The sequence below is a fragment of the Balearica regulorum genome, chromosome 1 (assembly GCF_011004875.1).
Source record: "Balearica regulorum gibbericeps isolate bBalReg1 chromosome 1, bBalReg1.pri, whole genome shotgun sequence".
Classification (NCBI taxonomy): domain Eukaryota; kingdom Metazoa; phylum Chordata; class Aves; order Gruiformes; family Gruidae; genus Balearica; species Balearica regulorum.
In genome coordinates, this window is record NC_046184.1 from 201,319,420 (window position 1) to 201,342,190 (window position 22,771).

Sequence of the window (22,771 nt, forward strand, 5' to 3'; positions counted from 1 at the left end):
TATTTGTATACTTAAGCGAAAATGATGATCCACCTCTTTTTTTAGGAACATGTATCTCAATTACCTAAGTACTTCCTTGTAATTTTTCTGTTTATTCTTAGATCTAATAAAAGGTATAAAAGCTCCTTTTGTACCTTATTTATAATGTTAACTTCATTTTATGCAATGTATGTTGTAACTTTGATAACATGAAGGAAATAGTAATTTTGTTTAAAATATACCTGTTACTATAGAGAAGGATAAGAGGCTACATCTTCCTAGACAGGCAAAGAGCATATTAAATGAAGACATGTTGACAAGCTGATCTTGATTGTCCTTTATTTGAGGTGTTCATAGATTTATATGCCCAAGAGCTGCTGAAGGGGTAGAAGGGAACTGTTGACTCCAGCTGCAGGTCTTTCTCAACCAAAAGTGAAATGGAGCATGTGGAAAGCCTGTCCTTTTCCCAGTCTAAATCTTGGCAACATGTTCTGTGTTTGCTTGTGGAGAAAACAAGTTTGGAGTGTGTTGTGTTTTTCCCATCTAGAACTATATTCAAATTCCCTCTATCTCCTCTGTTTCATCCCTGTCCAGTTATAAGCTTAAGTTTTGTGTGTGTGTGGCTTGTAGACATTTTGTGAGTTGCATAGCTGAGGTTATTACCCTTCACTTGGCCATGAATACGGCATGCTTAGTTACTTTATTTTAGTCAGATTGAATGTATTTTTAAGGCAGAAAGGACATCATTGTCTGTATGGACTAGAACAGCAAATAGCAGTCAGTGATTTCTGCATGAACTTTCAAGAGTGTTGACCCAGTTGGATAGGTGTCCGAGGGTGGGCAGGGCTAGCCAGGGAGCTCTCTGGATCATGGAGAGGTAGCAGGAAAAATGCCTGCATTCTTTGGAGTCCTGGGTGGTTTTGGTGACTCTGTGTTATGCTTAACAGCTGTTTCACTCTCATTGAATTATAGTCCTGATTACTCTTTTGTTATGTTGTTTGTTTATGAACTTGAAAACTGTTTTGATATCGGAGTAAATGTCTCCACATGTTCTTAGCTCATTCTTTCTTTATCCATGCCTTTTGAATTTTAGGATGTAGCATTCACCCTTGTAGACTGTCAGCTTCATTCTAGAGATGGAAGTCCCAGTCATGGCCTCTTTATTTGAGCTGGCTTAAACATTTTTGTTTGTTTTGCAAAGTCCCTTCTTTTAAAATTAAGAAGTCTGGGTAGCAGCCTTGCTGTGCTTGCATTTAAGTGCATGAGAAAGTTTATCATAGGGTTTCTAAGCAAGTAGATGATGAAGGTTTAAAAGGGTGCTTTGGTTGAGCACAGATGTGTAGTGTTTTGATTGTTGTTTTTACTGCTTTGAACATTGTTGTTAGCAATATTGAAAAATAGAACAGCAGTCCTACCTTTTGAGTTAGTTCTTTAAAAAAAACTTTTATTGTTTAGCATTTATTTCTGTTCATTGAACCCTTATGGTGTACTGATCATCCTCCTGCATGCCTCATTTTTTATCAGTACAAAAGCTGCAGATTTCCTTCTTGGCTGTATCAAAAAAGAGAAACTGGCACATGGTAGGGAGGTTACTGTCATGTGCAGTGCACAGGCTTGTGTCTAGAGTTTCTTACAGAGAACTAATAGCTGACTTCATCTGATTGTCTAATCTCCTGAGTTGGTTTTTTTTTTGTTTGTTTTTTAAATATTGGTCTTTTTAAACTTGGATGCTATTTCTTGGCTTTCGAATGAAAACACTTTCTGGTAAAATTTGGTATTTCAGGATAAAAACCAAATTCCACCTTTAGTTTTTACTTTGACTTTAGTTATTTAAAAAAACCAGCAACGCACAAACAACCAAAAGCAAGCTCAAATTTGCAAGACTTATCTCACACAAAATTAAGGTTGTAATAACATAAAATAATTTTCTTCCTTTTTAATCAGGTGGTGATATATTGCACTTTAGGATAAAGAGTTTTCTAAATGCAAGTTATATTTAAGTGAATTTGTTTGTGAAAGCCATGTTTCTGCTGAAAGTAAGAGGGGGAACTTCAGAGGCTGAAAAAGTTATTTTATTGATGTGGTTTATAGAAATCCTTTTCAGGAATTGAAACTGTTTGCAGTGATGATTATTTTTTCAGAAGTAGTAGTAGAAATATTTCTAGTTTTATCTCCATAACCACCAAGGGAGGAACATTCTGCAGCCCAAAATGCTAATCCTTATATTCTTGTACACTCCTTGAGAGCTTGGACTTCTGCAGTTCCAAGTTTTGCACCTGGCTGAGATATTTCCAGAGTTGAATGTGCACAAAGGTAGGCTTGCTAACTTCTTAAATTAATAGATAGTGAGCTGTGCTTTGCAGTGGAGTAATTGCCCGGGGAATTTTTTGAAATAGAAAATCAGAAGTACCCTATATCATATCATATGCGGTTTATGAAGGCTGTAAGAACAGAACTCTTCTCAGAATGAAGAAGTTGAATGTCTTTGTGTCACTCCTATCTAGGATGATAGGATGAAATCAGTGCTAGAGGAGCTGCAAAGCTGTAGCTTGAGAAAGGAGGGTGCATAATATGTTTCAGCTAAATTTCCCCTTTAACATGTAATCCAAAAGTATTTTTATTGCAGTCCTCTAAGAGGAAGTTCTCAAGCACAGTTCTTGACATTGTGTGTGGTTGTGTCAGTGTGACTTACAAAGGTGTAGCTGTAAGTAAATGCTACTAAACTCCATCTGGTTACTTTTCTTCTCTGTTCGTCTCAGGCCAAAATTAGTTACGAAAAGAAGCAGAGGCACAAGTTGCTAAAGCAACTACGAGGTGAAGATATGTGGATGCTTGCTGATGTGAACGAACGTGTGGAACAACTGGAAAAGGTGACGGAACTGTAAACCACTGAATTGTGGTGTTAGCTTTACAGAATGTTTGCATGAACAGAAGGCTTTGAAGGCTTTAAGATGATCTTTAAAACCCTCCCAATTTCTGAATTCTTTATGCATCAATATTAGCCTTTTTAAAGTGGAAATAATCTACTCTCAAAGAGGAAAAAATTCTATCATTTAATTCCAGCTTTAATTACTACCGAATGCAGAAGAGATGTCTGCCAGACAAGAATAGTCCCATGGGAAGAAACCTGGAGGGTCCAGGGTTTCGTAGCAGTCCCATTTGTGGTCATTCACAGGAGAAGCCTTAATGGCTTCTGAATATTGCATCCTTTAGTATTAGTGTAGAAATCTGTGCAGATATTTCAACAAAGGACAGGTGTGTATTGATGATGCAGTGATTCCCAAGGAAATAGATTTGACTGAAATAAATCTAGTGTAGAAGATACTCTGTGTATAGTTATAGTGCCTTAGTTCCAGTGAAAAAGATACTGAGTGGGGGAAGAAAAGTCAGGCATGCCCTCCCCCAAGCAGAAGAGAGAGAGGTAGTAGAAGTAAGATGTAGTGTTGTCCAGTTGTGTGTGGTTTGGTAAGTAGGTTCTTGTATGTGGGTGATTTGGTTTGCTGGATCTCATTCACAAACATTTACTTGTAGGAACATTCTGTGCAAAAAAAGAAGAAAAAGGATAAGCATTCAAAAAAAGCTAAGAAAGAAAAGAAGAAAAATAAGAAACAAAAATCTGAAAAGAAGGATGACTTACTTGATAGTTCTTCGGTAAGTAAGAAACTTTAAAATGCTTCAAATGACATTTTTAAAACCTGCACCATTTTAGTCTCTATGGGTACACGTGGTTAGTAAAATTAAGACTCATTCTTAACATTTTCTGTTGGGAAAAACTGTGGCAAAGTTTGTATTTTTAATATACTGAGTATTTAATCAATTTTAAAGATGCTATTGTGTGAGTGCTTATGAATTTAACAATATTGAATTCACTCATTAGGAACTAAGGGATTTATGATTTTTCAGCAGAGAGAATTTAAAAAAAAAATCCTTATTCTAGGATAGAGTGGAAAAATTTATAGGTTCCCTGTAGTCAGTGGTATATAATAGAACGATGTGTCTAAAATTGCAAATATTTGACTTTGATTTTAAGCATGAGTTACTGCTGCCTTTTTCCATGGATGTTCAACCATGGAAACTCCCAACAACATGGGAGTTATACGTGAGTCTGAAGGAAGGTTCGGACATGTGCATTTGAATCTGTAGGCAGATGCCCTCACACTGAGGGACACTGTGGCAAAACAGTACAGAGGCTGCATTAGAAATCTGGGTGCTGCTTTCTGGCCACGTCATGTAAAACATCCCAGTGTTTTGGTGCAATCAGGTAGCACTGTGATTTTTTTTATTTTCAGGGAGTCTCTTTTATTGAGTGAAGAAACATGCAGTATGATGAGATCTATTTTCCAGCGATTGATATCAGAAGTGAACTATGCTTTTCAGGGTAGGAAGTAACCTAAGCCACAAGTGTCTCACATTTCCCATGGGAGTCATCAAAACCCCTCAGATCACATCAGTGAGCGCAGGGATACAGCACAGTCCTGACTGATACCTTCGATCCAATGTCTCTTATTCCCATGACAGGTTCATGTAAATAGCAAAGAAACTCTGTCCAATGGGATCCTATTTGCTTCAAGTGTAAAATCTCAGTGCGCTATTTGCAAGCACAAGTGTAGGAAGTCAGATATGAAAATAGGAGGAGATAGCATGTGCAGTGCTCTATATTGTACTGTGTTATTGTTTACTTTTTAAATGAAAAACATACTTAGTAATGAATTTAGATTTTTAAATTTTGTTTTTGTAATGCCGTAAACCCAATTGGGTTTTATTTTGTTTTTATTTTGACAGTTTTAACTTTAGCAGTGTTATGCTAATAAAATGTCAGTATGAACTAGTGTTACATACTATGATGTGCTCATGAAGTATGATGGAATGTTTTGATCATGAAGGAACAATCTCCTATGGGAATATCAATATTCTATTTTTATTATCAGTATTTTAAAATAATAAACAGTATTGTATTAGTAATGCTTAGCAATCGGCATCAATTTTGATTATCAATATACTTGCTAAGATTTGCATTTTATCAACATATAATAGTATGTTAAGGTGGTGTTGTTATTCCTTACATTAAACTCTATTTTTAGGATTCTTCGGTTGAATGGGTTGAGTCAAATGTGTCACAGTCGGATAACACAGAAAAGGCTTGGAAGGTCAACAAGCAATCAGATGCTGTGAAAGAACCCTCCCTGCAGGTGAGCAGTCTGATAACTACTCCAGAAATAAATTCAGCATGACCGAATGTGAAACGTGCTTAGGTTTCTTGACAGCTCTTTTGCAATGTGTTGAACAAAACCTATTTTACACACAAATGTCTTTGTTTAGCTAGGTAGATGTTACATTTAATTCATCGGAAGACTTCTCTACCTAATAGTTGCTTAGTATTTAACAAGGGACTATACTTAAAGTTGCCTAGCACCAATTCCTTTCATCATGTTTTGAGGCTCTAGCAACTTAGCTTGATTTTTTTTGAAGAAGCCAACTTAAAGATCTTGACTAGACATGTTATTTTTTTTTCTGCATAATTTCAGTGACTGTTCTAAAAGTGAATGAATTTTTGCTTCTGTGGTGTTTAAACAGATATGAGGAAGAGAGGTGTAGAACTTCTCGTCCACAATATTTATGGAATCAGCGCCTCTTTTGATCTTCCTAGCTGAATTCTGTGCCCAGGAAGCAGTGTTTACTCTGGAAAATCACTACTGTGATTTTAGTTACATAAATGTAGTCACATATCATCCTCAGTTGTGCGAAACGATCATTTTTAATTGTCTAATTCCCCTCTGTGAAAAAGTCCCTGTTTCTCATTCTGAATTTGTGCATTTTGTTAAGAGAAATAAAAAGGATCTCTGAATCATATCTGGCTATCTTGGAAAAGTCTAAAGTAATGAAAAGTAAATTCATATGTATGTTGTAATAATTTATACTGCAAAACCATTTTTTTCGCAAGCATTTCTTGTATAATGTGCACCCTGGGCTTGTCTATTTTTGGATGAAGAATGTGAAGAGAATTTCCTGGTCATCCCTACTTTTTGTATTTTGGTTCACATTGTGAAGAAGTCTTGGAGCATGTAAATCCATTTCATCTTGGATTAAACTAAATTAGATGGTATGTTCTCAAAGTGCACCTAAGGTGCTCCATGGGACCAGTCTTGGAATAGTCCAGATTGCTTAATTAAAAAGGGAAAAAAAAAAACCCCAACAAAATATATATCCCCAAACCGCAGCTTTCAAGCCTATATGGAAGACAGAGCCAGGCTCTTTTCAGTGGTGCCCAGGGACAGACGAGAGGCAATGGGCACAAACTGACACACGGGAATTTCTCTCTGAACATCAGGAAACAGTGTTTTACTGTGAGGGTTCTGGCACAGGTTACCTGGAGAGGTTGTGGAATCTCTAGCCTTGGATATATTGACAAGCTGTCTGGGCATTGTCCTGGGTAACTGGCTCTAGGTGGCCCTGCATGAGCAGGGAGCTTGGACCAGATGACCTCCAGAGGTCCCATGCACGTTCACTTCTGTTACTTACAATAAACAGTGTATGTTTATTTGTCAGTAGTTGCACTGGTTTGATTTGTACCTAAGCCATGTTGGAAGTATGAACACTGATTCTTTGTGTTTATTTTAAAGAGAGAAGAATGGATGAATTTAGACTTCATGTCATTGAAAACCACGTCAGTAGCAGCTGTCAAAGGTGAAAGACACAAAGAAAAAATACTGGAACGACAGAAAGCTCGAGAAGCGGAGCAGGTAGGAGGAATTAATATTTCAACTTTTTTCCTGCATCTTACTAAATTTTGTGTGATGAATGAACCAATGAATTGGTTCAACTACGTAAGTCTATATAGCTTTTTAAACTAATGCCTGATGTGTTGTGTGATAGTGATTTTAATTAAATTGATCAGTCATTTGTTCTGTTTGAGATAGGAAGGGTTCATACAGCAGGCTTATCTGTGGAGAAAAGCCTTTAAACTATCTTCTAGGCAAGGAGAAAGCCAGTTTTATTAGTACTAAGTTCTGTAATATTTGAGGTGCTTCTGAGATGTTTTATTTAATAACAATGACAGACTGTTGGTCTGGCCTTCTTCCCCGTGGTGTGTGTGAAAGGAGCACCGTTGATTTGTGTGATGAAAGCTTCCCTAAGTTACTGTATTAAAGCGTGGGGTAAGAGTTCAGAGCAGTTGCTGTGCCTTTCATGCCGGAGCTGTGCATGAACACATGGTTGGATCAGGGTCTGACTGGGGAGGGGGTTGCTGTCATTAAATTCTGTTTACATACAGTTGCTGGCTGCTTCATTTTTGTTCATTCAGCTCCTTAAATACAATGTAGTCTGATCTGAAAACATATTTGCTGATCACTATTTAATATTAACTTGTCCTCACATCTCATAGTAGGCTATGTGTTGCTGTTAGGTTTTCCCGTTAGTCGTGTAGTGGCTGGGAACCAGATTGCACTGGAGCGCTGTTCTTGTGTAGTATGTGGTGCTATATGTATTCTTGATCCTAGAAGAATATGATTTTTACAGACTCTTCCACCAACCACACCAGAATGTCTGTCCTTTCTTTGATACCCAAAACAACGTGTACAGTAGATGCACGCAGCGTGCCAGTAGTGGTGATGAGTTGACGATACAACATAGACAAATTCAAAATTTTGTCAGTGCAGGAATGCCTAATCAACCCTTTTTTCTACAGTGGACTTCCTTGCCTGCTTCCAGAGAAGTCAGTTGACAGAATCACAACAAGCGATCTAGTTTGAGGGTGAAAAGCAGTAACTTGATGTGAAACTAAAAGCCTCCATAACAGCAATGCTTCAGATGCAAGTGCGCATTACTGCTATGCTGGCAACAAAGCCTAACAGTAAAACTGCTTCTGTGTAATGAGGGTGCTCACTGAGCATGTGTTTGAGAGCTTTGATTCAGGATGGAGACTTATGTCTATTTCTACTTGTCTTTAGATAGCGCAAGTTATGAGTAAGCTGTTCTGTTCCCACACAAGTCTCACAAAAGTTGTCAAATATTCTAGAAAATACAAACCATATGTTCTGCACACATTAAAATTATTTCTGTTTTAGGCCATGCTGTCTGAGAGGGAACTCAATCCCTATTGGAAAGATGGTGGTACAGGTTTGCCACCAGAGGAGGATGGAGCAGCTTCAGTTAAGAAAGGTAGCTAGTAACTTTTAGTAATAATTTTAGATTTCTGTCTCTGGTCTCTGTGTTGCTAACAAGTTACTACTAATGTTGATGTAAAGGTATTATGAATAACATATAATAAAGTAAAATTTAGATGAAAATTCAGTAGTGAATATTGGGTTAATATCATAGTATGTTGCTTTGCAGAATTTCTCTTCATTGTTTTTTAATCTTGAGTGGTTTGACCTTCAATATCTTTGCAGAAATTCTCCGTTTTGAACTAATTAAAGGAAAGCATGATTTAACCAAGACAAGATAAATTGTTGTCATCTCATTTGGTTCCTTTCATTCCATTACACAAATTATAGTTTTAAAATATTCAACCACAGAAGTCTGAGTCACATTAAAATGAAGTACATTACAGATGCAGTTTGTGAAAAATATTATTTCTGTAACCTTTTCACTTCTTTCCTTACCCTAGGGTTATCCTGCCTATTTCCAGCCAGAGCAGTTAGAAAAACGTTTTTCGTCATGTCATGAAACATTTATTATGTGATAAGAAGGGTCCTTGTATTCTGTCAACAGGGAACAGTAGGGTCCCTGGCTTTTCTTTTTGGGAGCCTTTCCCTGTGGAGAGTCTGTCCTGCAAACCATTAGCCTCATGACCACTTTTAGGAGTCACAGAGATCAGTGATCTGTAAGAGGTGACAGGCATCAGTGAGTGTGTGTCCTCAATGTTAAGACCTCTGCTAGCTTCTCAACTGGAAAGCAGTGGGTTAGCCATTAATTTTCTGAGAAGGGAAATGCACTTGTTTGTACGTAAGGGGTATGTCAAAGAATGGACACAGAAAGTGGAAACAGTAAGAAGGTTCTTTAATTTCATAAAAACCCCACCAATTTCTCATATGCTAGTCCTGTCTTGGAAACTGCTTGTTGCGTTCTATGATAAAATGGAGAAGCTTAAATTTAATCAGTGGTATTACTGAGGTATATCCAGCATTAACTTATAAAAACAGGTAATTGTATTATTTTATTCTTTCTGTTTTTCTTTTGCATCCTTTCAATTTTTACATGAAGTTTAGGTGAAGGTTTAATGTCACATACAGAGTAAGGTTAAATAGGAGTAACTACGGAGATGTAAAACTACATTGTTTTCTACTTTAGTTACAGTGGTAGAAGATGCTGGATTAAGTTGGTTACGAAAATCATACCAAAGGATGAAGGAGCAGGCTGAGAGAGAGAAGCGAAATTTTGAGGAAATTGTAGCTGAGAGATACGGGGTAAGGATCTTCAATTACATTTTTTTCATACTAATAGATGCTTGGATAAGGTTACTTTCATGTAAAGTACTAACTAAATACTTAATGTGTAGCATAAGACGTAAGGAACGAAGCAGGAAAAAACAGGTTCTGAAGCTTCTCTCAAGTCATGAAGAGTTTAAAACTACCTAGGTTTTTATATCTTTTTTTGTTATATATTTTTTACTATGGGGGATCCTATAGCAGATTTAAAACACTTGTCTTCTACATCAGGAGGTTCAAATGATCCTAGTTACAAAGTACCTGAGTGCTTCCAAAATTATAATGTATACTAGAGAATATGTTCTGTTCTCCCGCACATAGCGGATAATAATGCACATTGTGGATAATAATACCAAGATAATTTGGAGAGCTGCATCAAATTTTACCAAATATGAGTCTTCTGGCCACTTGTGATCTGCTTATTCCAGATATATTAAGAAAGCTGCTTGCTTCTGAAGGGTTTAAAAGTCTTCAAAGTTTATTTTTAATAAAACAGTCTGCCATAACAATATTATTTTTTTAAAGCCTGCCCTCCCTATGTATTATATTAGTGTCTTTAAAAGCATGGGTCAAAAGTGTGGGGTGTTAAATCTCGGCCGTAGTGTTGCATTTGAGTTTTCTGTGGGTTTTTTGATTAGGTTGGTTTGGTTATGGAAATCTTTGAAAAGACTTCATACTTTGAACTGAATTATAGTCACTCCTGAGTGATGAAACCAACATGATCAGCGCTGGTAGAAGTTATTCAGTGCCAGCAGTTGTAAAGAATATTATTTTTAAGAATCTTTCTCAAGAAACTGGAGTTCAAACAGCATGAACCACTCTGGCTGCTGAAGTACAGGATAGTGATTGAAAGATGTGCCTGATTTGCTTCAGTATTTAATGTTTTGAGAAAAGAAAAAAAAAGTAATTGGTGGCTTTTAATTCAGCTCAAAAGAGGGAAGAGGAACAGTCCACATTTTGCATAATTGCCTAATGGATAGAATATTTGTCCAGAAAGCCAGAGAGAGGCGTTCAAAGCCTGTCTCAAGCTTAAGATTTTGAACCCATTCTCCTGTGTTTTTAAGAGTTTACACTAGATTGTAGAATAGTTTAGTGGGAAGGTCCATTGATTCTGTAGAAGCTGAGCATCTGGTGAGCACAAATACAAAGTTCATGAGTAAGAAAGAGGAAGGCTTTCTCCCTAGCCCAAGCCCCTAACCTCCAGGTTGCCAGGAGGAGACAGTTCTGAAGCTCTGGTCCCTGTTTCCCAGGAGTGCTTTAGCACTTAACTTCAGAGCCATTGGATGAAACTTAGAAATAGCCCAAGAGAAGGGATCAGAAGCCTTTCCCAACAGAATATCTTAGACATGAGGCTATAAATTCCCTTTTTCATACTGGTCTTCCGTTCCACTCCATGGCTCACACCTTGCCTGTTGCACAGTGACTCATTTTCACAGAATGGTGCCTTTCTTCTAATACTTTGTAGGGAGCTTCATAATACCTCATGATCTTAAAAGCAGTATGACTTTTTTTTATTCTTTCTTGTAGTCAATGGAGGTATTTCAGTCACGATTAGAAGAAGCTGAAAAAGTTGCATCCAGAAAGGAAAATAATTATAGAAGTGGAAGATGGAAGAAAACTGACTATTCAGAAAGTGAGAAAGAGAAGAAAGAACAGCATATGAAAAAGGAAACACGAGATGAAGATGATAGAAACAGGAACATGTTTGTAGGCAGTACGAGGGAGAAGTATGGCAAGGGATGGGTGCAAGAAGACAAAGGCTACAAAAGAGATATGTCAAGAGAAGACCAAGAATGTGGACACAGCACAGACTCAGAATTGAGAGGCTACAGCTCCAGAGCAGAAAAACACTCCAGTGAAAAACAAAGTCAGGGAAAGAGTTCATCTCTAGGCGACATCAAACACAAATTTCTGAAACCCTCTGAAGATGATTTATCATTTTACAGTGTACCTAGAGACTGCAAGTCACAGCAGTCCTCTTCCAAACTGCTGGTTCATAGCTCTTTGAGCAGCGGATGCCAAAAACCTAGTGAAGATACTGCATTGTGGACCAAAACATACAGAGAAGATAACAATGAGAAATTAAAATCTGATCAAAAATCATCAGGTACTAGGGAACAAATTGATGACACTAGTCGGGGAAGAACTCCAAGTGATGAAAAAGAGAAGTCTCGACAGGAGTATCCAAGCGATATCCCTGAGAAGAAACAAACATTATCTGACAATAAAACATCATGTTCTAGGTATTTTACAAACATCTTTACTTGTCTTTTATTTGCTGTATTGTTCATGGCAAAGTATACCGGAAGCTCTATCTTTGTGACAGTATTAGATCTGATAATACCAGATCTCTTTACTGGAGACTAGCCTCCCAGCTAGCAGCAGCTGAAACAGACCACTGTAGAAGTAACGTAACTGACTAACAGCAAATAATCTGTGTAAATGCCATATAATCCTTCAGTAAGTCTACCTTCCTTCTCACTTTGCTCCATGACTTCCAGAAGGGAGAAAGATCTAACAGGTGTATTGTACAGCTGATGGCAAACAGGAGTTCTGACATCTAGTGTATTTGACTGTAGTGAACTACTAACAATGGGAGAGTTGCAGGGACTGAGTGAAGGACACCATGTGAAGACTCTGCACCTTGTTCTTATTTGATTTATTGATTTATTTTTCATTTGGGGAGGTGGAGGGAGCTGGGTGTTGCTTTGCGTATGTGGTGGGCTGACCCTGTCAAGCAACTAAGTGTGTACCCAGCTGCTTGCGGATTCCCACTCCTGCAGAGGGAATCAGAAGAGCAAAAGGGAGGAAAAACTCATGTATTGGATAAAAACAGTTTAACAAATGAAGGAAAGAGACAAAAACAAGTGGTGCAAAGGCAGTCAGTCACTCGCCACCTCCCACGGGCAGACTGATGCCCAACAAGGCTCTGAGCAGCACCTTACTTTGGAAGGACCTTGCACTCCTCAGCTTTTATTGCTGAGCACGGCCATTATGTCGCATGGAATAGCCCTTTGGCCAGTTCGGGACGGCTGTCCTGGCTGCGTTCCCCTCCCAGCCTCCTGCCCACCCCGGCCTACTTGCTGGAGATGCAGAGTGGGAAGCAGAGAATGCCTTGAGGCTGGGTAAATGCTGTTCAGCCACAGCCGAAACACTGGTGGGTTATCAACACTGCCACCGCTTAAGTCCAAAGCACAGCACCATATGGGCTGCTGTGGAAAAAATAAACTACTAGTAGACCATGTAATTATTGAGTAGAAGTTAGTGATAGCATTGCCCCATTATTGTTATCTTAAAAGAAGCAAGTACTCCTTTATTGCCTCTTTTTTTTTTTTTTTTTAAATCATAGTGAATCACTTTTTTTTATTGCAAGTACAAAACCTGTACCTTTTTAGCTTTTGGTTACCACATATAGTAAGTGCAAGGCTAATTGTAACTGCTGCAGATTTTGGGAAACTAGATTGCGTAGGGAAGTGGTTTGCTTAAAGAATTCAATTATTATGATAGAAAAGATAATTCTTTTCTTTTCCTCACAGAAGAGAACTAAGCATAGAAACTATTTAGCTGATATATTCTTCTGCATGTGTTTTCTGTTTTAGTATTGTTAAACCCAATTGTGCATCATCTTTGATATTTTAATTATATTTCTTAGCCAATACAATTACTGATTTGATTTATTAGTAAAGTGGAGATTACTTAGGCCTGGAAAACCATATAGCCTTTGCTTATTGACTTACTTATTTCCAAGTTCTTTTAAGCTGACTCTTAACTCCTAAGCTTCTGTTTGTTTGAGATAGGATATGACCTGTCCTCCTGTTTGTTTCAGTGGGAATTGTCTTTTCTTGTAGAAAATTCTGGCTCTTGGAACATTTCAGGTTTGGATATGTGGGGTAATTATCTGTTGGGAATAATATATGTGATGCTACTTTCTTCTTCTTCCTGAAGTTTCAAGTCTTGGAATACATGTAATCTTTCAGTGGTGTTTGGTCAGTCACAAAAAGTAAATCTTCATTGACGTGAAGGCTTGGATTAATAGATGTTGCTGGTTCAGTTCCTCATCTCTCACGCTGACAATGTACCTTTTAAGTTTTATCCATTCTAAAACACAGAGAGAGTTTCTTCACCCTATAAATCGAAGTGTTTTGGACAGTTATGACACAGGTTAATTAAAAGTGCTGATTGGATGTCCAAGGGATCTCCCCAGAGGAAAAGTCCATCCAGCTAACGTTTGCTGAAAATCACGCTTAATAATGTGACTGCTTCAGAGTTTAATTTGAAACAAGATAAAAAGCAAAACAAAACAATGTCTCTAGTCTCAAAAAGTTCTGATGATGATTCAAGCACTAACGCTGCTTGAAAAAAAGCATGTATGAAGTAATAAACATCTCTTGCTCCCTTTACTGAAATAGTCTACCTTGTTTTGAAAAATACATGTTAAAGAGAAGTGAGAACTTTATCTTCAAAGATTCTGTTTCAGATGAAGTTAATGTAAATGTTTCTGCTGAGTTTTTGGGTTTTGAATTGGGCATCTTCAAAACTGATGAAAGTAACTTTGGTAATTTCCTCAGGGCTGGGGAGATCTGGCAGTTAAAGATGATACCATCTTCAAAGTTCTCCCATTCTTCAAATCCTACAGTATTTAACCATACTGAGTAGTGAGCAAATTCTCTTTCTGTCTTTTAATAGCAGGGACCAATATCATAACTGTATTTTTATGTCTCTTTTGTGTTAGATATTTTACTTTCAGAGTTAGTTGGTTTTAGTCTTTCCTAGAGTTAGAGAAAAAGAGCCAAACTTGTTTGCCTCTTTGCAATAATTCTTAGAAACCTTATTTATTATCTTAAGAACTCATACACTGACCTTTTAATATTAAATTAAGATACAATACTATTTATTACTAGCTGCAACTTCTCTAGGGAAACTTTGTATTTTAAAAATGTGCTAGTCAATTTTCTGTGGAAACTCTACCATATCAGCCACAAGGTCTTTAGAAGCAAAGATTGTACTGTGAGCAGATAAATATGAGCAGTTTTCAAGAGATGGAAGGCCACTTAGTGTACGGGTGAACAACTGGGAAATGGGTGATTTTGCTGGAGCTCAAAAGTAAAAGCATGACCAAAGCCAGAAAGGACAGTTACAGAGCGAGTTTAAATTACTCTTTCTGCTCCTCTTTTTCTTGCTTTTTGTCTGCTTATACCTGCTACTGGCTCTTGGCTGTTTTTTCATGCTGAGAAAGTGTTCATAGATAGTGCTTTTCATTTTAATTGATCTCAAAAGTAGAAGAAAACATACCTCATAAAAATGTTGTTGAAGTTTTTTGCTTTCAGAGTCCTTGGCAACTTCTGACTACAAATTTATTTTTATAATATGTTGTTATCAATTATTTTGACAATAGGAGCATACGTACCAGTACAGTAGGCATATAATGCTTAATTACACAGGTGAATAGTACATTTTTTTTCTGTGGGTTTATTGCTGCTGGTGTTTTACAGACAGACATCAAAGGATGAGCCGCCTCGGGTCCTTAGTGAAGAGGAGATGAACAGACTGGGAGCGAGGATTGTGAAAGCAGAACTTATGGGAGACACGGTAATGTCTTTGAAAAATTGTTGTGATTTACTGCAATTTTTCTTTAAAGCTCACAGTGATTTGATTGGGTTTTTTTATTTTTTAAAAAAAGGTATTGATTCAAGCAAATTAAGTCCTGCAAACTTTGATCAGGTAGGACTTGAAGATACTGTTATTACTGTAACTTCTGCTTTAAATGCAGTGGTTCATAGACTAGAATAGAGTATTCAGGTCCCCAGGTTTTGTAGCCTAGGCAGCATATCCAAAACCAGTTGTTCTCTGCCTTTTTTTATAGGATTTAATGTCTTTTTATTAAGCAGACAGCAGGTGAAAACTACAAAGCTCCCAGTCTGTTACAAGGTAAACAGTATCTGGAGCTTTTGTTATTTCACAAGTAGATGCTTATGGTCCATAGCTCTGCTGTATAAACATAACTTATTAATTATGATATGGAAATACAAAAATGAAAGGAACTGCATAGGCCATTGTTCTCATTGCAGAGCTGGATGCAACTATGTAAAAATTCTGTGGTCAGGTCCACAGAATGTCTGCCCTGAATGAGACTGAGTTCATGGAGCTGAGATATACAGCTGCACATCTAACGTTGGTTTAGGAGGCTTGTTTCAGACAGCAACCTGAAGGATCAAGAATTTCATTCTTTTGGAACACTCGAACTCTGGAAGTATATTTTTTATGGCTATAGTAATTTAATTGAATTCAGTAGTGATGCCTGGAAGTTTCAATTACAGCAAGGTCATAGTCTGTTAGTTTTTAAACTATGTTTTACAAGTGTTTGCTCTGAATAGCTGCTCTTAAGAAAGTGCCTCCATGTTTTAATCTGTAGATTTCCTAGTTAATATACAAAAAAGTATACTAGTGAGGAAAAAATACATTTATGAAGATAATTATATGATAAGTTTGTGAGGGACTGGTGTTAGTCACTTAAGATATTATTTTAAAACATTTTCCTACAGGGGAAAATGATTGCAGCTATCTATACACTAGTTGCTGTTAATTACTGGGGAGGTGAAAGTTTTCCAAATGCTTTCATGGAGAGCAGCAAAAATTTTAAAACTTCCCCCCCCCGCTTGCCTTCAATAGCATCGTCCAAATAAAAGTTTGGGCGCAAGTGTGGGTTTTTTCTTTTCAACCTGACAGTGACTGAATAAGAGGAATTTGAATAAAAATATACTATTGTTCTGTGGGGAGAATGTGATTCTTTTATTATTCTACCACTTTGTTTTGTTTTGACCAAATCATGTAGCAGAAGCCAACATTTTAATGTTAGTGTTAATTATATATATACATTTTTCTACATATGCACTCTGAATTAGCTTAGTTAAAAAAAAAAAACAACCAAAAAAACCCCACAGTATAAATAATAACTAATCTTTGCCTTTTGCTCTTTAAGTATTTTTTCATGGACTTTCTCTGATCAGATTGAAAATGCAGCTTGTTTAAACAAGTCCATCCCCATGCACCAGAGCAGATGGTTATGGAACAGCATGTCCTAGTGGCTGGAGCTCAAGGTTGCCCATGTGGGACAAATGAATTCTGAATCTATTTTTGTTACTGGCTTGGTGTTGATCAAATGACTTAATTTTGGGGCAGCAAATATAGGCTTGATTGTTGGACTCCAGTCAATGAAACTGGCAAAGTGGTCAGAATATAAAAGGTTTTATTTCTTACGGATTGATAGGTTGTCACCTGGCAATTCTTAGCAAACCAAGATTTTCTAAAATGCTTGTATTTATTTAGTAAACAGATGGATGAGAGAGCAGGAGCATCAAAACCAATTTACACAAGACTGTAACCAGTTCTCATTTACCACCTCTTGTCCATTTTAATACCCAGAGTAAGGTCTTAAGCGCTAAAGTTGGGCATGTGGTGTAGAGAGATGTGAAACTGCATAGCAAAAATGTTTGAGATATTTCCCTAGACGCATTGTGTGCATATATGTGTGTGTATGTCTGTATATATAAAGAAATATATATATTTAGGTTCCTATACATAAAGTAGCATCTATGCTTAGCTACACAAAGCATTTATTAGTATAACTGAATAATGTTTAAGCATAATTTTTCTGATGTTTTTATGACAATATATGCTTCTATATTTTAGATGCCTCTATTCTGTACAATTTTTAAATTTATTTTATCTCCAGTAAATAATTGTGTGAATTATATTGACATGTCTTCTTTAGGCTTTTGTGTCATTAGAGTCTAAAAAATATATCATAACAGGAAGAATTGGAATGAATAGTTAATTCTGATATAGAGGTGTCTCAAAGTTTTAAATGGTTAAACTAACGGAGTACTACCACTTTCTTTGAAGGACTTAGCTTCAAAACTTCAAGAAGAACTTGAGAATGCACGCAGATTGAGAGAGACTCAAGGGCAGATTCCGGCCAAGTCTGGCAGAGAGGTAAGGGGAAAATATTCTTTTCTTTGTGCTAACACAATGGTATAATACAGGTAGCAGCTGAATTATAGATAACATGAAATGTACTTAGGAAAATTACAAGGTGTGACTTTAGATGAGTTATTGTTCACATTAAATTGTACTTTTTGGTGGTAAACAAAACTTTCTCTTGTACTTTAGCAACTTCCATAGGATTTTTTTTTACTGGTAAGATTTTCTCAGCAATGATATATATCTTCCATTAGAGTAAAACCAATATGCGTCACATTGCTGACAGTCCAGGAGGCCTAGACCTGTGATCTGGAACCTAGGCTATCTTGCCTTTCAAGCTCTGCAGTGACGAACATAGACACCAAAGCAGGTGATCTGCATCTTGCTCAGCTTGCCAGGATTTGGTGCTGGCTGTTACATAATTCTGATGTCTTTGAAGAAGACAACTTCAAATGTTGCTTTTATAAAGGGTGGTATTCAAAAAATGGATAGTAATCTTCTTCCATACCAACTTTGATATAGCTACAAGGAAACAGGGTCAATATCTTTGTTTATTAGCTCTGTCCTCATGATGGAGAGAAAACTTTTAGGGAAAAACTGGTGTTCTTGTCCAGTTTGACTCCAAGTCCAGATTGGACTTATGTAATTACACAGGAAAAAATCCATTCAGATTTCAAAATTGGAAAGTAGAGGGCATGTTATGGGTGGTCCTCAAAAATGTTGATAAAGACTTGTTCTTTAGAAGTTGAGTCATGAATATGAATAACAGTTTTGGTCGCCCTAGTCTTAACTATAGCCTGATTTTTATCTTAATTTGTAGTTAAAAGATTTTTTTAAACTAACAGCATGTAGTCATTGCAAAAGTACCAAATATAAATACTACTTGAATTTGCAGAAAGGAAAAATAATTTAAAAAAAACAAGTGAAAACATACTTAGCATGAGGCCTGTCTTTCTAGCCCTCTTCATCCTGAGGGCAATTGATCTCATAGGTGTGAGTGATAGACTGTTCTGCAACAGGCAGATTCTTCTCTATCCGTAGAAACCCCAAGCTCAGCGATGCAAGAGTTTTGGGATTCAGAAGGATAAACTGACAAAGAAGAAATAGTCTGCATCCTTCTGGCTTGATATGGGTCCTAATCTGTCTCTGAACTGGGATCTAAAAATACATGAGTAGTCCAGGAGGAGCCTTAATGAAAAAGAAAGGTGTATTAGAGACTTGGCTAGATTGGAAATACCATCTTGCTGTCCTAAAGTCTCAAAGGGATTGCCGTAGTGATTTCTATTCATTAATACACTCTAAGATAGTTACGAGTTTTCTTTTATCTTTTGTGTGCCTGTCCATATTCAGTTTTGCATTCTTGTGTGCGTATTTACTCAAGCTGGGTCTGGGAACTTACAGGGCATGTCCACTCCTTGTCCTGCATTCCCTTTAAACATGGTGGAAAAAGTTGTGAATATCCCTAGTTTCCCCTTTCTTTCTCTTCCTCTCCTGTGGGAGTTTGACCACTTTAGTGTTGTGATCCTTTCAATCTTTGGAAGATTGAAAGGATTTAAAACCAGGGCTCTTTCCTCTCTGAAGTACCTTGGATGCAAAATGTCTGCCCTTGTGTGTTCCATGTTGGCTTTCTCTGAAGCTCAAGATCAGCTTCTTACATAATTCTAGATGTAGGAGCTTGGTTTTTAGGTCTATCCATCTCAGAATGCTTATTTTTATGAGATCATCTGTCTTGCAGAAACGATCTTTAGTTTGTGGGAACCAGGACTGTTGACAGTCTTGCTATTTTGGAATTTCCATGGTTTGCCAATGCAAATAGTCTCTTACAGATACAGCAGGACTGATGTTTGTAATTCTGCAAATGGTTAGTTCTTGAACTGCATCATGCCAGAGCAGTATCAACCTCTTTACAACTTGCTGTGGAGTTGCTCAACTTCTTAGGCTTGCGGTAAATTGGCAGACTCCCCAAACCACAGTGAAAACCTTGAAGTTCACTTGAAGTCACTTGGGTGTTGATTACTGCCAGGGTTTGCTTTCTCGAGGCTGAAGGTCCTCCTGTACGTTTTAGAGGCTTGCTGTTTTGTCTTTCTGAATATGCCTTGCCTGTGCCTGTTCCATGGCAACTTCTACCTGTATTACGTGGCTTTTGAGTGTGAGCAGTCCAGCAAAGCTGACAGTTGCTTTGTCCTAAGTCCTGTCCCTGTGATAGTTGACAGGGTGGTCTTACTGCTTCAAAGTGATTTTGAACAACTGGGACCCGAGCAGAATGTGTTGGTTACTCCTGTGTATCAAGGGCCAGCTGTATCACATTGTGTCTATAAAACCCCCAGATGTTCAGAAACCATCTTGTTACACAAGAGCAGCTTATTTGTGAAAGTGTATTTGATGCTGTGTGAATCAGTCTTGCTATAATGTCGACCACCCAAGTGACAACCTCAATTAGTTCAGCCAGCCGTATTCCAAGTAAGATAGCTGAAGTGGTTTCCACAGAAGTAGTTTTCCAAACGGATGTCCCATTGTTTGCAAAGTTTAATAGCTTTGTTTAAAAGCATTTTGTTTCAGGCAGGGCTGTCCCTGGTTCCTTGGAGCAACATGGTCAATGTCATACTGAAAGGTCCTGAAATGTGGCTTTGTCTTATTTTCACTTCTATTGGGAGGACTGGGGAGGTAAATGAGGAAGCAGTGAAGGCAATTCTGAATGCATCTCCCTAGGAAGTTTATTTTTTCTTCTTGATTAATTGAGCATGGATCAATTTCCCAATTCAGTTCACTGTGTGATTGAATGAAGACTCGAGCTAGCATAAGGGGGTGTGCATGGATGGCTGGGGTTTGTACAGAGGACAAGGTCAATTTTTTTGACAGCAGTGCTGGTTTATTCTGCCTTAAAGTGATGAAGAAACTACAGACTGAAGGGACTGTGAAGTGGTAGCTTAGATCCTGATTTTATTTATTTGTTTGTAAGTGAGAATAGAGGCAAACCTAGCTTTTATCGTTTGTTTGATTTAGACAAGAATTCTACCCCAAGCAACACCAAAATTAAGATTTTGAAGTACAATGATCAAATGCTGATGTTTGGTGTTTAAAAACCTTACATATATCAGCTGATGTATTTCACCAAGGTCGTGGTAAGGCCATTTTGCTACTGATTTTTCTTTTGGTCAGAATCATCCATAGTTTTAAGACCTGTTGTTTGTAATGCATTTAGACATTGCAAGAAGAGATTTCCAGCTGAAAGAAGCCAAAAAACGTGATTAGATACATCTTTCCGAACCTAGAATAGAGAAAATTGTACAAGATACTGAAGAAGAGAAGTCCTGAGTCAGCCCACTTGGGTAATTTTATAGCCAAAATTTGTCTTGGGGAAGAGGATTGTTGCTGTTTTCTTGTTTGGTTTTGGTTTTTTTTTTTCTTTGTTCTTGGTAGTTAGTGTGACATTTCCGAACTTTCATAAAGTGAACAACCACAGCTGATAACATTACAGGTTTTGTGTATGAAGGTATTCCAGAGTAAAATTCAGTACAGGTGAAAACATGTTTGGATTCTCCTGCTATTGGGAGGGGAAGAAAAAAAAGTAACTTTCTCTTAAACCATTTTTCAGCAGTATTGAAGCATTTCTTTTATGCACTACCAGCCCTCATTTTGCCTGTCTAACATTTGATTTGTTTTCAAGTGCTAGACTTCCATGTGTCCAAAGTGCAGAAAAGATGAAAATTTATTAGTTGAGCTGTTCTTAAACTGTTTGTGGCTTTGAGTAGCTTTATAAATGGAATTCTTTTGCCTGAATTGAGATATGAATTTTTCAAGAAAGCTTGTCTGATTGAAGATGCTAGTTTTTATATATATTCCTCTTGAAGTCATGAGTAGCTGTTATCTTGCTTTTTTGGTACTTCAGCAAAAATACTAGGGAATGCTTTTTGGGGATATTGGTTCACTGAAAGTTGTTTGATTTTTTTTTTTTTTCCACGTTTTTTCCCCCTTACATCATTTCCACATCATCTTAAACATTTAATTTCTCAACTGCACTTTTCCCTACTTCTTTCCCATAGTTAATTTATTTGATAAAATGTCTAATTTAATCTATAAATAAATAAAATATGTATGTGTATATATTATACACAGATATGAAACCTAAATAGAGGATAAGGGGTTTTTTTAATAGCCTCTGAACTGATGTGCTATCGTATTTTCCTAGTTAGTTGTGCTAGGAGAGTTAAGAAGCATTGCTGGTTTTCAGGCTTAATGCCTGAGCTGCAGTTAAGAAGATACAAGTTTTCTGCTCTACAGTAAGCAGAAGGACTGTGAGTGGACACCACTGCTTATCAGGCTGCTGTAAGTTGGGAAAGCTCCTCAGCAGCAAGGCTTTGTGAAACAGAACACCAGACTAGACAGGAAGATAATTGGAGGTAAAAGTTAGATTTATTAGTGTTTCTACTCTTTGCACCTCTAAATATAGCAATATCTGATATCCTTAAGTGTATCACAGGTTATTGTCTATGTTAGAAACATTAAATAAACATTCTGATCCTGATTTTTTTTCTAGTTTGAAACGTGAATTTAGATAAAAATAACAGTTTAAGCTAGACACCGGAGAAGCCTGACTTTTGCCACATGGGATGAGATAGCACTCAAGGGGTAGAGACTGTGTGTGTACAGTCTGTGCCTAAAAGAACAAAATACCTAAAAGTGCAAAATGCATAGGTGTCTCACCTGGTTTTGTGTACTCAGCTTCAGTGAGAGAGACCTTCACTTGTTTGAACGTAGCGTCTTGGCACTCCAGGTACAGAAGCTGCCTGTGTGGTGTGTGTGTGTTGCACGCTGTGTGGACATCTTGGCTTGGGTAGCTGGCAGCTCTAGAGCCCCTCGGTTGTTCACTGCAGGTTACCTCAAGTGTGTAGTCCTATACATTTTAGTAGGATTACAGTTAAACTAAGGCATCTGTTAAGTGAAATTTGGGGCCTTAAATGCTATTGTACTTAAATACTTGGGTCACGTGTATACAGCTACAATGAATGCATATGCAAAGACCATTTTTAAAAGGATGAATTAAAATGTAGTTTGTGCTTGTTTTGTCTTTACATTTGAGCAGGAGGCAACTTTCAGAGTTTGTGGAAATGAAATAAACTGGGTGAATATGCAAAAGTGGCATTTGGGCTGTATGAAGGGACTAAACCTGAATTAAGTATAGAATGAAATGATGCTGACACTCAGATGCTTATGTCTAAATTGTCATGTGCATGTTGAGAAAAACAAAGTTGCACTTTGAGCCCTAGTGTAACTGTGTAAGAGAAGGCTGCTGGACAGTAGAGTTTCTGAGTTAGGATAGGTGATGAAAATGAGTACTTAGTGAATGTAAGGAGGCAGCAGAAAATTGTGGGGACTTCAGCATTTAA

At 37.4% G+C, this 22,771-nt stretch overlaps 1 protein-coding gene across 1 annotated transcript in view; it reads left to right on the forward strand.

Moving 5' to 3' along the window:
- Positions 1-22,771, forward strand: part of CWF19L2 (CWF19 like cell cycle control factor 2) — an 83,392-nt gene that overhangs the window by 11,200 nt on the left and 49,421 nt on the right. The window contains exons 2-10 of the mRNA XM_075742281.1: positions 2,739-2,849; positions 3,511-3,630; positions 5,061-5,168; positions 6,600-6,719; positions 8,043-8,136; positions 9,268-9,383; positions 10,932-11,647; positions 14,897-14,993; positions 17,307-17,396. Coding sequence (XP_075598396.1) covers positions 2,739-2,849; positions 3,511-3,630; positions 5,061-5,168; positions 6,600-6,719; positions 8,043-8,136; positions 9,268-9,383; positions 10,932-11,647; positions 14,897-14,993; positions 17,307-17,396 — 1,572 coding nt within the window. The remainder of the gene's footprint in view (positions 1-2,738; positions 2,850-3,510; positions 3,631-5,060; positions 5,169-6,599; positions 6,720-8,042; positions 8,137-9,267; positions 9,384-10,931; positions 11,648-14,896; positions 14,994-17,306; positions 17,397-22,771) is intronic.